Raw genomic sequence first — 13,899 nt, 5'->3', positions numbered from 1 at the left:
ATGCTTTCCATGGTGGGGGAGGGAAACAATTGTTTACCTATGGTGTGAATCGCGACGGTAAGGAGTCGTATTGGGATGTGTCAGACCATGATCTGCCTTTGTTGAGTACCGAGGGATTTGTTCGGGAGTATGATCGTGCTCGGATGTCTGGTAAGGGCCCTTCTCACATGCTGGAGTTAGCCGGTGGGGACATATGTCGGGTGAGTCTTTGTTTACTTAAAACGAGACTAGATGTTACTCCCTCTCTTCCTTGTGTAATATATATTTTTTTTTTTTTTTTTTTTTTAGTTGGTAGCGACTTGGAGATACCTCGTGGAGCATGGTAGGAATGCGGAAGCTAATAAGGAAGAGGATCGGGCTCGAAGTCAAGCACGTGAGGATGAGCTTCTAAGTCAGCTAGAGGAAGCGCGGTCCGATCTCGCTCTACGCTCTGAAGAGCTTGCTCGGAGGACAGAGGAGCTTGCTGAGAGGACGGAGGAGCTCGAGGTTATCCGGGGTGATGCGAAGGCTTATAAAGATGATGTTCATAAGTTGAACGAATGCTACGATCAGCTCAAAGAGAAATATGAAGCTGAGAAGGCGACGGGGAAGAGGTTCCTCGCGACGTCAGGTGGTGCGGCTTATAAGGAATCCATTGTGGAGAAGACTAAAGCTAGTTTCCGAGGTAGTGCTGAGTGTGCTGCTATGATTGAGGAGCATGCATTGGCTGTGGTTTATAAGCCATTAGTGCGTGCTTGTCGCAAATATCTGCGCGATGCGGGTGGGATCAGCGAGGAAGTGATTCGTGGGATGGAAGCTGGCATATCCGATGAAGAGGAGGATGAGGTAGATGTCAATGGGACAGGCACAGAGCTCGTGAATGACATGGTTGCGGGTGACTCTACTGCGGGTACGTCTTCCGCTCGCGGTAGGGGAGTTTAGATTTATTTGCTAGGATAGTTAACTTTTTCCTTTTATGCTTACTACTATTCTATTTTTTCTTTTATGGATTGCGTAGTTTTATTTTTGTCGCTGATGTAGATGGGTATGTCCACTACTATTTCGTTTGAGTTTCTTCTTTGTTTGACTTTGAAGTTCAATATCTGGATTTATTTATTTTGACATTGTCAAGAATTGATGCGTTGCTTATATGTGTTTACATTAGCATAGACGCGATGTACTTGAGGAGGGGATCAGTCTCCCAAGGTTGTTGTTATGGGTCGTGCCCTTTGTTCGGACCGCGTGGGTCTTGGTTATATTTGTCCGTGGCCACGATTTAGAATTAATACCTCGTGAAACAAATAAAGGGACTTAGAGAATCCAGCTGGCCAGGCTATATGGATTTTCTAAGTTTCTCTAAGTGTTTGTAAGGTTGTTTTGAATTGAACTCATGGTAAGAGCGAAAAAGTGTTATTTATTCAACGATAGCAAAGGAGAATTGTTACATGCCTATGTGAGGCGAATGTAAGTAAATGACTAATGCGATGGGCCTACGTGAGGCAAAGGTAAATAATAACTGGTGGAGCGAGAAAGAAAAAAAAAAATTGAATTGATAAAAATTGTTCTAAGTGATTGTACTACACTTGTTCTTCTTCTTCCACGTCTTGCTTGTACTCGTTCGTTTTGCTGTGCTGATGGTAAAATGAATTCCTTTGGCGTTTCTATGCCTGTCAAATATAATTGAGAAAAAAGAATTTTGTCTAAGCATTTGTATTGAAGACTTAGTAATTGAAGCTGAGGGGATGTGCATTGCCGATCTACGTACCATATTACGGGGATGTTTTTTCTTCCTCGCACTTCGGGATATGAAATCAACTCGTGAGTTGCTGCGAGTTACTATGTGATCATGCCTGCTAGTGGAATTATTTTTTCACGTTAGTAGGAGTAAATAAGATCATCCGTGTGTTGAATGCTAGTGGAAGTATAGTTACCCTTGGCGATGTGGTTTGGAGTGTTCTCGCTCTTTGGGCCGTTGATTGAGTAATATGCATCCCCTCGTAATTGGCTCTCAATCTGTAATAAGATGGTGGGATGTAATTATGACTCGCTGATGTAAGTAAAAATTACTAGCCCCCCAGTTTAGGTGGGACGTTCACGTACCTCGTCATGTGGTGTCAAATTTCCAACCATGTATAAGCAGCTTTACAAGACAATTGACGTGGAAGGTCGTGGAGCCTGCATGGGTGGCAATTCGTGAGTAATTTTCCTATAGAAGAAATATGGGTGATGATCTCAACTGATCTGAAGTAAGGTAGATGTATACCTTAGGCGTAGAACCGTTTGAGGTTCCCTATATTCCAAGTTCTGGGTATAGGGTGTCCGTCAATGTTCTCGAGGCGATATGCTCCAGTGTTGACCACCTTTGTGATTTTATACGGTCCTTCCCACTTTGGGTCGAGCTTTCCGATGGGGTGGGAGGCTTCAGCTTTTCGGAGGACTAAATCTCCGACTTGAAAGGAGCGAGGGCGGACCTTTGAGTTATATGCCTTGGCCATGCGTGATTTATACATCTGTTGTCGGATATATGCGATCTCACGTAACTCATCTACGAGGTCTAGGCTTCCCCGCATAGCCTCTTCATTAGCTGTTGGGTCATAGTTGGTGACTCGCCAAGATGGTTCTCCGATTTCGACGGGTGCGATTGCTTCTGTTCCGAAAGCTAGATTGAAGGGAGACTCTCCAGTTGCTGCTCTTGGGGTTGTGCGATAAGCCCATAGTGCGTTAGGCAATTCGTCTACCCACTTTCCTTTGGCGCTTCCAAGCCTTGTCTTGAGGTGTTGGAGTATGGTGCGATTCGTGACCTCCGTCTGGCCGTTAGCTTGTGGGTTGGCTACGGATGTAAAGAACTGTTTGATGTCTAAGCCGAGGCACCAATTCTTTACTTTGTCACCACAAAATTGGGTTCCGTTATCTGAGATAATGGATCGTGGGATTCCAAAGCGACAGACGATGTTCTTCCATAAGAATTGGATGACTTCTTCTTCTCGGATGCGTGCTAAGGGTTCAGCTTCCACCCATTTGGTGAAGTAGTCCACTGCTACGATGAGGTATTTACGTCCTCCTGTGGCGGGCGGGAATGGTCCAACCAAATCCATCCCCCATTGGGCGAAAGGGATGGGGCTGTCAATTGGTTGCATTAACGCCGCCGGCATGTGCGTGATATTGGCATGCTCTTGACAGGGCTTACACCTCCGGACGAATCTTTTCGCATCTTCATGCATCGTTGGCCAATAGTAGCCCTGCCTCAGTAGTTTGAGAGCTAAGGTTCTCCCACTCAAGTGATTGCCGCAGATCCCTTCGTGTACTTCTCTAAGTACATAATCCGCTGTGGTCGGGTCGAGGCACTTGAGATAGGGGAATGAGAAACCTCGTTTATACAATTCTTCTCCCACTATAGTGAAGCGGGCGGCTCTTGTTTTTAACTTCCGTGCTTCATTGGGATCCGTTGGAAGTTCCCCCTCCTTGAGGTACTTCAGAATTGGGGTGGACCAGCATGGTTCATCCTCGTCGGTGTAGTGTACATCAGTAGGTGAATTTATCTCCGGCTGAGGTGAGGTGAGGAGCGTCACCTTCCGACTTCCAATGCTGGCCATGGAGCTGCCTAGCCTAGCTAATTTGTCTGCATGGACGTTATTGGCGCGAGGTACTTGTCTTATCTCATAGCTCTCGAATTTAGACAAGAGAGTGTGTGCGAGAGCTAAATATTTCGCCATGGTGTCTTCTTTGGCCTCGTAAACTCCGAGTACTTGGTTAACGACGAGTTGAGAGTCGCTTTGGATTAGGAGCTTGCGCGCTCCAGCTGCTAGGGCGAGGCGGATTCCCGCTATTAGGGCCTCGTACTCAGCGACGTTGTTTGAGGCTGTGAATTCGAATCGTTGAGCGTATTCAAACTCATCTCCATCAGGATTCGTTAGTACAATACCTGCTCCTCCTCCTGTGGTAGTGGAAGATCCGTCGACGTTGACAGACCAGGTAGGTAGAGAAGTGTTCTCTTCTATGGAAGTCATTTCGACTAGAAAATCTGCCAACACTTGCGCCTTGATAGCTGGGCGGGGTTTAAATTCCACTCCATATTCGCTTAACTCTATTGCCCATTTTGCTAATCGTCCGGATGTTTCGGGACTTCTTAGTATTTGCTTCAGAGGGTAATTGGTGAGAACCACCACCTGATGTGATTGGAAGTAAGGTCGAAGCTTTCGTGCTGCGTTGATGAGGGCGAGAGCGAGCTTCTCCATGTTGGTGTAACGTTGTTCGGCTCCTTGGAGGGCGCGACTTATGTAGTATATGGGTTGGTGACCCTTTTCTCCATTTCGGATGAGGACTGCGCTGACGGCATTAGCTGATGTAGCTAAGTATAGTAGGAGGGTGTCTCCGGGGTGAGGTTTTGTGAGTAGGGGTGGGGATGCTAGGTACGACTTTAGCTCTGTGAATGCCTTTTGACATGCCTCATCCCACTCAAATTTCTTTCCTCCTCTTAAGATTTTGAAGAAGGGTAGGGCCTTGTCCGCTGATCGAGAAATGAATCTATTCAAAGATGCCAAACAACCGTTAAGCTGTTGGACTTTTTTGATAGATGTTGGTGGAGGCATAGAGGTAATTGCTTCGATTTTTGCGGGATTAGCTTCGATTCCTCGCTGTGAAATCATGTATCCCAAAAATTTACCACCTCGAACTCCGAACGAGCATTTGAGGGGGTTGAGTTTCATTTTGTATTTTCGCAAGGTAGCGAAGCACTGATCCAGATCGGTTAGGTGATTTGAGGTTTTGACACTTTTGACGAGCATGTCGTCGATGTAGACCTCCATATTTTTACCGATCTGATCTGCGAACATTGTATTCACTAGACGTTGGTATGTGGCTCCTGCGTTTTTTAATCCAAAGGGCATGACTTGATAGCAGTAGATGCCTTGGTCAGTGATGAAACTAGCCCTCTCTTGATCCTCTGGCGCAAGTAAGATCTGGTTATATCCTTGGTATGCATCGAGGAAGCTGAGGAGCTCACATCCTGAGGTCGAATCGATGAGCTGATCGATTCTGGGTAGAGGAAATGGGTCCTTGGGACAAGCTTTGTTGAGGTCAGTGAAATCCACGCATAACCTCCACTTTCCCCCGGGTTTGGGAACGAGTACCACGTTCGACAACCATTCAGGATACTGAACTGGTCGTATATGACCCGCGTCTAGAAGTTTAGTCACTTCTGCCTTAATGTGCTTGTTGCGTTCGGGACCAAATGTCCGTTTCCTCTGTTTGACTGGCTTCAACCTCTTGTCGACGTTAAGCCGATGTAGGGCTACTTGAGGGGGAATGCCCGACAAATCTTGAGCTTTCCAGGCGAACACATCTCCATTGTGTCGCAAGAATTTGATTAATTGCTTCTCCATTTCAGGATCTAAATCGGATCCGATACGTAGGAGTTTGGAGCCATCTCCAGGGGTGAGCTCTATGAACTTAAGCTCTTCGATAGCTGCCAGCTTGATGCTATCGTCTGGTACACTGATGAGGATTTCCTTATTGTCCTCAATGATCGCATTGACCCACTTCCGTTTGTCGGATTTTTGGGTATCGTCTCCCCTTCCGGGTGGTTTAGGTTTCTTGGAGGGTTCTCGTAGGGCCCTCGCATAGCACTCTCGAGCGAGACGTCTATCTCCAAGTACTTCCCCCATTCCGTATGGAGTGGGGAATTTCCATTTCTGATGGTAGGAGGAAGGTACTGATTTGAAGGTATGGATCGCTGGCCTCCCTAGGATGATGTTGTAGGGCGATGGCCTGTCGACGACGAGGAACTTGATTAGTTTAGTATATATGTTTTTAGTATCATTTGTGAATTGTGCACTCACAATGTAATTGTCACGTATTACTTATAATCTTTGTTTTGTTTTTTTTTTTTTTGACAGTAAACGTATTACTTATCTTGTGGTCATCCAATACTTATCAAATTAATTCAAGACTTACACGGCATGTATATACATATTTATATATCGACCTATTAAGTATTAAGAAAGTGAAAAATTAAAATAAAAAATTAAAAAAATATATATATATCCAGATACAATCTTGGCCCCAAAAGTAGTTGTCTCGTGAATTTGGTTTTATATGAGAAAGAATTTGGTTTAAACGTAGCCTTTGATTTTGGATAGCTCTAAATGTAGAAGCCCCACGATGCATGTGAATGTGAGTCACAAAATTAATTTATTTATGACAATCACAAAAAGAAAGAAAAAATTAAATAAAGAAGCTGAATTTGAATTCATCTTAGGTACAATATAATTAATATCGAGCAAAAACCAATTACTCTACAATTTCATTTATGACATGTTTGACTCAAGTGATTTCTTGGTCAAAATTAACCCAAACAACATGTGTATGTGTCTGGCACTGCTTATCAGTCCGAATGTATTACACCGGGTGTAACATCTACATATAATTATCTTAGTTTAATAATTATTTTATATTCCACCAGATGTAACATCTACGTATAATTATCTTAGTTTATTAAAAAACGGTTATTGCATGCAGAGAATAATGGGTAAAGTTTAAGAAACACAGATTGATTGAAGGAAAAAAAGAAAAAAGAAAAAAGGTCAATGTCATTGCCATGCAATGGATATGCAAAAATCCAAAAAAATAAAATATATGTTCGAATTTCGTAAAGCTTGAAGATAACCTAAGGGGCACTTTTGTCTTTTGACAAAGGAGGGCACCATGATTTTAAAGGATGGTTTCCAACTGCCAAAGCACGTCTTTACTGTAATAGTTTTTTGGCGGATATGTATATCGTGTTTTTGGAAACAAAAGTCGTAGATTTTGGGGACCATGTATAATTTGCACCCATTCTGATTTATGGGCATGATTAATGATGTAGACCTTGTTCAGGGCTTTTATCTTTTTTATTAAATTAAAATTTAAACTAAAGTATTTAGCGGTATCCCGGTTCATTTTTTTTAAAGCTAATTGTCGGATTCGGATACAAGCTTGGCCGAAAAAAAAATTAGCTGACGGTAATATTGAAAAGGTTATTTGGAGAGAATCTTAGATAAGTATCTGATATTTATTAAGGCACTCTGGAATTCGTGCATTTTGAAACGAGGAAATCGAGAATGCAAAAACAAATGAAAACAAATTTGTAAAATTTTAGTATTTCTGTTCGTATTGAAAATGGTGATGAAATTGATTTTGTGAAATACCGTTTTCTTTAGTTAGACGACATGATTGTTGTCTGTTGAGGACTTGAGGTTATGCCATGGATGTGAACTACAAATTTCTACTGTAAGAATTTGAAAATGGTTTGCCTGTAAATGGTTTTGAACTATACAGTTTATTTTAAAGATTATAAATATATTACTACAAACATCTCCCTCCTAGAATAAGAAATTACCGAAGAACCGGGTTGGAAAATGCTAAAAACAGTTGGCAATTGGAATTACCAGACAAAACAAATCAAAGACCCGAAAACCCGAAAATTAGAACCATCGTGTTCGTGATTTACACAAATCAAATCATTCAACCTTATAGGCACACTTGTCAGTGTTATTATCAAACACAGTTGCACTATATATATAAAGAAAAAACATTGGATTTGTTTCGATACCGAGAAAATGGAAAAACCTTCAGAGTCTGTATTCAGACAAGATCCGCCATCTCAAATATAGCTGCAAACAACGACAGCTTCCAGTCCGACGAAGAAGCAATAATAAAAACACTACAAAACTTTTTAAAAAATATCGTGCATTTATTTTGACCACCAAAAACTCGTTGGTATTGATTGATTCACTCAAGCATAGTATTCAATATATAATAAAATCCAAGCACCCTTCATCAAGCTGCATCAGATTTATTTTCAAACATCCAACAGCAATCTACGAGGGTCTTCCACCACATCTTTGATTCTTCTCAAAAAGAAGACCGCCTCTCTCCCGTCAATCAGCCTATGGTCGTATGTCAGTGCAATGTACATCATTGGCCTCGGAACTATGTTACCTCCAACCACCATTGGACGGCTCACTATCGAGTGCATTCCCAATATTGCAGACTACAATTTCATGCAAATTATGAAGCAATTAACTCGAGTAAAAACATTTAGAAAAACAGAGAAACCAAACAATAGAGAGCAACACTTATTAGGAAAGCTGGTACTTAGTCTTGATCATTAGGTTCAAGGTCTAGGACTCATTTGTAACAAGGATTTGAATTTATTTATTTTAAAATAATAACAAGAAACCAGCATCGAGTGAAATTCCCAGTATTGCAGACTACAATCTCACGCAAAGTAGGAACTAATTAACACAAGACCATCAGAGGAACTAACCAGTAAAGAGACCATCACTCAGTCTGGGGTTCGAATATGCCCTTACTCTACTTACCCATTTAGGATTTGAATTTAATTTTAAAAAAGAAAACGAAATACAAACTAGTAAAGGGACTGAGAAGAACAAACCTGAGGAGGGTTGATGATGGGAGTACTGAGAAGACTTCCATAGACACCACCGTTGGAAATGGTGAATGTTCCACCAGCCATCTCATCAATCGATATTGTGCCTTCAGTGGCCTTCTTGGCAAGAGAGTTGATCCCCTTTTCAACCTCAGCAAAATTCATGTTTTCAGCATTACGGAGAACCGGAACAACAAGACCCTAACAAAAATAATAAATTGATTTTAGAATATTAGACCGGGAAACCCTCAGATTGCTACTAGAATATGTTGTAAGATAAGGCAGCATCAATAAAAAACTAGCTTTGATTGTGCTCTTGTGCACGAAACAAATAAGATTCCCTTGAAAGTAACACACATCTAAAGAGAAATCTATTCTGAAATACGACTCCTTTAGTCCAATTTCAATGTACGAGTTGAAATATAGATGTACAAAGATTCATGGGGGTGTACTGCAAAATCTTAAGCTAATTCAGTTCTATCTATAAGCAATATATTGAATAAAAACAATAGTTAATATCTTGCCTTGGGGGTACCAACAGCTATGCTAATATCTACGTAGTCTCTGTAGATGATGTCATCACCATCAATAACAGCATTCACTATTGGCTGCTTCTGTAAAGCACTGATAGCCGCCTGCAAGTCAGAGAGACCAAGTTCCTTTAACATGACGCATGGATAGAGGAAGAACATTAAAATGGTACTAGCATACCTTCACAAATCCGGACATCAATCCCAGCTTCACTCCATGTTTTTCAGCAAATGCATCTTTGTAATCAGAACGAAGTTTCATCAAATTAGTCCTGTTATAAGCAAATCAGAATATTCACTGTCAGACTTTTGTTGTCTATCAGGAAAATATAAGATATTGAACACTCCAAGTTTATCTGGTCATCAAGCAACTCATTGAGCAATACTTAACATGTGACTGTTAGTCGGTACACTATTTAAAAGAAGTTATGGGTAATTAAAAGTAATAGGGATATTCTCTTAATTGGTTGAGACACCAGCCGAAAATGAATTTTAGAAAGATTGGCTTATCGGAAGGTGTATAGTAAAATATTCAATATATACAGAAAACAGAAACTCACAAATAAAAACCAACATGGTATGAAGCCATCAATTTAAACAAAAAAAAAAACAAAAAAAAATGTGGAGAAACAAACTTACATGTCAACTTCATTAAATGTTGTCAGCAATGCAAATGTGTTTTGAGAATCCTTCAATCGGGTGGCAACTCGTTTCCTAAGTCTCGTCATAGCCACCTGACATTATAGCACATTCTGATGTTATGAATATATCACAAGTATACAAATTGTTCGAGGCATCAGAGCAATGTGAAAATTTTGGACTTACTCGTCTTTCTCTTTCCTTAGGGGGCAAGTGCAATTCTGTAGCTGAGGGTTTGGGGGGAGGGGGAGGACTTTCTTTAGGCTTTTGTGCAACAGGAGTTGTTTCGACTTTAGGAGTTGGCTTCTCCTTTTTCTCTTCTGCAGGAGGAGGTGGTGGTGGAGCCTTTTCAGCTGGTTTTTCATCAGAATGTGCAACATGAGTCGCACCTTCACCAGATTTAGATATGATTGCGACCTTAGCACCAGGTTCTACAGTATCTCCTTCCTTAGCTATAAACTGTGAATATGCACATAATATAAAAAAATATCAGAGGTAAAGTAACTAAAACGGATATGGAAGCAACATAATATTAGTCTAATTCGTCACTGTACCTCTTGGATTACACCTGCTTCAGGACTATTGACATCAATAGTGACCTGGGACAAGAAACAATCCAACACCAACTGTTAGTCAAAGTACCGAGGCAAAAAGGGTCTGATATCAAATTACTTCCGTTAGCTGTCAGACCATAACAGTATGTCAAGTTGCACAAGTAGCAGCCAGCTATCCTCTTTCATGAGTTACAGTGTAAGGTGACCGTTCTGTTAAATTTAAGAAGCTGGTGAACCATCTGTTATTTCTTATCTATTACTCCCTTTGTTCCACAATAACTGTCTTTTTTTTAAAATATTTTCGTTTCATATTATTTGTCACTTTAAATTTCCAGTACTGCATTAAATGCATTTTTCATGTTTCAACCTTATTAATTCAACTCTAAGTATTAATTATCTCTCATAAATCATTAAATGATAAAGATTGTTTTGGTCATTTTTATGTGTTTTTTCCTAAAATCAAGCCACATTTATTGAGTTTCTTAATCCTGGTGAAAAGTGAAAAGAGACACTTATTTAGGAACGGAGGGGGTATTAAGATTGAGTACCTTGTCTGTTTCAACCTGAGCAATTGCTTCATCAACTTCTACTCTATCTCCAACTTCTGCTTACACCAACAAGCAGTAAAAACAAAATCAAGGGATTAAACCCTTCGTATCATTATTGCTCAAGTTAACAGGGTACTTTTCAAGAAATAATATATAGAAAACGTACTTTTCAAGAAAACTGCTAATGTGCCATCGGTTATAGATTCACCCATATATGGTACTACAGCTTCAACAGTATCACCATCTGCTCACGCATCAATAGGAGGGACAAGTTACAAGCAAGACATTAAAAAGAGAAAGCAACTCCATGCACATAAATATATCTCCAAACGTCCTCTAGATAGAGATAACTGATTCAGATATTCATATGTCAGCTAATTGATGCAACCGAGGTGACTGACTACAAATGGATACTGAAAATCACAAAAATCAAAGACCAAAGCATAGAATACATTACTACACTTGCCTTGCATATCATGTGAACCCAATTTCATCTATCATTTCTGTCCGTTTTAGAAGAAAAAATATTACCACTAACCTCTTGAATAACCAGTTCATCTAATAGCTTTCCGTGCAAAGTGGTGTAAATCGTTTAATATTTAATAACTCTAAATGTCACCTCATGTGCAGGCGTACTAGTACTTAAGCTTTGCCCGTAAAAACTTGTAAGTGCTGGCAATTGGATTCGAACACAGTATAAATAATTAGGTCGTGGTTCTGATACCATGTTGAATGACGCCTTCAGTTAAAAGCTTAAGATGTTGATGATGTGAATCCTTTAATATTTAGTATTCACTATTTAGTAATAGAAGTTCTAGCTTCTACCTGTGGATATCAAATTTGAGGCCTAAACAGGAAAATGATACAATATTTTTAGAAGGACAAGATCGATTCCATTCACAGATATAATTTTAAAGGTGGTATTTTAAATAATAATTAAAAAAAAAAAAAAAAAAAAAAAACAAGTGGTACTTTTTTTTAACTCAATTAAACATTATACCAGCATTTGAACTGAATGATCTGCTCCAAATCTGCATGTTAACATCTTGCTGAAGATAGCCTACAACTTCTCTGCAAATAATACAAAATATCAGATTCATCCGAGTTTTGACTCTCTCGACAGTTAACACTTGCATTTTCCCCAAACCATTAAGTAGGAAATTTATTTATAGTTATACTACTTCTTAAGGTTTCCTGTTAGTCAAACAAATATGAGGTACAAAATCAGTCCACGTCAAAAGAAGGAGGATGCTATCAGACACTCTTAATGAAATGATCACCAACTATGGGTATGTTTCGAAATATATAGTTTACTAAATCTTCATGCCATAAGTAGATGAATGCATAACATGATCCGTACCGTAGCAATTCTTTACTAGTCTGCTGCTATCACAAACCCAACAGGGCTTAACAGACCAAGTTCGAGTGAACCTCATTCTGAAATAAAGTAATAGTTTTAAATCTATCACACTTTCCCTTATTTTTATTTCTAGAGGCTCGAACCCATTTTTAACTTGTTATTCGGTCTCCATCAATGAGTAAAGAACACAAACAATGCAATAGAAACAAAATGAAGCAAATACATTGACGAAGGATCACTAACCTCTTTGGCACCAAAGACATTGTGCGACCTACAACAAAAAGAATAGAACAACGTCACTGATGCCAAACCATAGAAAGAATAGTTTGGACTATATAACAATAAAGCAAGAAGCTATACCAGCCAAAGGCAGGTGACAGAAGGTTCGAACATTGCCAAGTCCCCTGGTGTAGTGAATGATCTGTCACGAGCCTCAACATTAGTGAAAATTACACGGATGACAAAAGACAAATATATTAACTTCATCAACGATTTTTTATCAAACACCAAAGTGTTTTCTCAATTCCAACAAACTATTTTCTAATAGAATGGATTCGCTATAATCAGATATCTCATTCATCAGCAAAAACTGTTCCGAAGACCACAATAAAGCCTAAAATCCCAACGATTCCTAATTTTTTTAATAAAATACGGCAATTGAAAACATAGATATTACCTCTTCTGGAACAGCAGAGCTCGCTCGTGGTGCAGATACAGCAGGTTTCAGATTGTTGAATGATTTTCCGTAAACCTATTACAGAATGGCAAAAATGAGTTTCTACGCGCGTCTCTGTTCATTTACAGTACATGATATTACATATACAACCAATATAAGCATAATACATGAGCATATGCGCAAGTAAATCTACGTTTAAAGCTTGGTCCGAAAAAAAAAAAATTAAGGATATTACCGAAACAGATGAAGCGCCAGAAGCGGCTTTCCGCCTTAAAACACCCAGCATCGCGATTTATTTTGGATCTTTTATCACTGCAAAAACAAACGGATTTACCATCACAAAACGTCAATTGCAACAAACAAAATGAAAAAAAAAAAAAAAAACAAAGGACAAAATACGAGATTAAACAAGTATAAAAAAAAACATTGAAAAATGTAATCCGAACGAATGCGGCGCGCGCCATAAGAACAGATCTCGGATGAAGAAATTACAGAAAGGAAGAAGAGGAAGGCGGAATCGAGAGGAGAGGGGCAGCGAAACCTGACCTAGGATTTGATTGAAGCGAGAAGACAAGTCTGAATGGGGAAAAGTAAAGAACAGCTCCAAAATACTAGTAAGGCCTTCCCAATTTATTTATTATTTCCTTTTCTTTTTTTGTAAATTTCCTTTTTTTTTTTTTTCTTAATTCATAATTAATTAATTGACTTTCGGAAATGAAGAATGAGCTCCACGTCTACAAACTACGGAATTAATAAATAAATACAAGTTAAGTTAATAATGAAAATTAAATTAAAAAACCAAAAATAAAATAAAATAAACAATGATTTGTTGGACTAGGGCTTTTTAGGAAGATAGACTTCTGGACCAACAAACTTCTTATTTAGGGCTTTCATTAGTTTTTTTTAAGCCCGGTAGGGCAATGGAACTCGATAGTTTTTCTACTGTACCGAAATATTATTAATAAATAAATTTTTATTTAATAAATAATTTATTCTATATAGAGAGTAAATATAGTATGTTAAGTAACTATTAATCTATTATTAGTACTTAAGCTTATTTGTATTTATTAGGTATGTCGAAAAAAATTTGAATCTTTTACTGATTATGATATGATTTATGCTAAGAATTTTTATATTATCATTTTATTTAATAAATATTTTATATTAGTTAAGTTAAGAATATAT

General features: G+C 39.1%; 1 protein-coding gene across 5 annotated transcripts; it reads right to left on the bottom strand.

Annotated features, from left to right (window-relative positions):
- Positions 1 to 7,419: 7,419 nt before the first annotated feature.
- LOC105949981 (dihydrolipoyllysine-residue succinyltransferase component of 2-oxoglutarate dehydrogenase complex 1, mitochondrial) lies at positions 7,420 to 13,501 on the bottom strand. Of its 5 annotated transcripts, none has more exons than XM_012973296.2 (15): positions 13,261 to 13,501; positions 12,950 to 13,026; positions 12,715 to 12,789; positions 12,399 to 12,459; positions 12,282 to 12,309; positions 11,679 to 11,749; positions 10,845 to 10,922; positions 10,679 to 10,734; positions 10,131 to 10,175; positions 9,763 to 10,035; positions 9,577 to 9,671; positions 9,119 to 9,209; positions 8,932 to 9,042; positions 8,414 to 8,608; positions 7,420 to 8,008 (listed from the first exon to the last, which is right to left on the bottom strand). In XM_012973296.2, the coding sequence occupies exons 2-15, from the start codon at positions 12,998 to 13,000 to the stop codon at positions 7,817 to 7,819; spliced, it is 1,422 nt and encodes a 473-aa protein (XP_012828750.1). In that variant the 5' UTR covers positions 13,001 to 13,026; positions 13,261 to 13,501; the 3' UTR covers positions 7,420 to 7,816. The 5 variants fall into 5 exon arrangements, with proteins under 5 accessions (XP_012828750.1, XP_012828752.1, XP_012828751.1 ...); XM_012973298.2 differs by having other exon boundaries at positions 12,715 to 12,790; positions 12,960 to 13,026; positions 13,261 to 13,398; XM_012973297.2 differs by having other exon boundaries at positions 13,207 to 13,386.
- Positions 13,502 to 13,899: the final 398 nt, after the last annotated feature.

The sequence above is a fragment of the Erythranthe guttata genome, chromosome 10 (genome assembly GCF_056151865.1).
Source record: "Erythranthe guttata isolate IM_541 chromosome 10, IM_541, whole genome shotgun sequence".
In the NCBI taxonomy this organism is placed as follows: domain Eukaryota; kingdom Viridiplantae; phylum Streptophyta; class Magnoliopsida; order Lamiales; family Phrymaceae; genus Erythranthe; species Erythranthe guttata.
This window is presented reverse-complemented; position numbering and strand designations above follow the sequence as displayed.

Bases quoted from the DNA above. Each gene is read 5' to 3' on its own strand.
- LOC105949981 (XM_012973296.2), bottom strand. From the start codon at position 13,000: ATGCTGGGTGTTTTAAGGCGGAAAGCCGCTTCTGGCGCTTCATCTGTT. The intron at 12,790-12,949 runs GTAATATCCTTA...ATTCTGTAATAG, and splicing joins CTGGCGCTTCATCTGTTTCG to GTTTACGGAAAATCATTCAA. The intron at 9,043-9,118 runs GTATGCTAGTAC...TCTGACTTGCAG, and splicing joins TGATGTCCGGATTTGTGAAG to GCGGCTATCAGTGCTTTACA.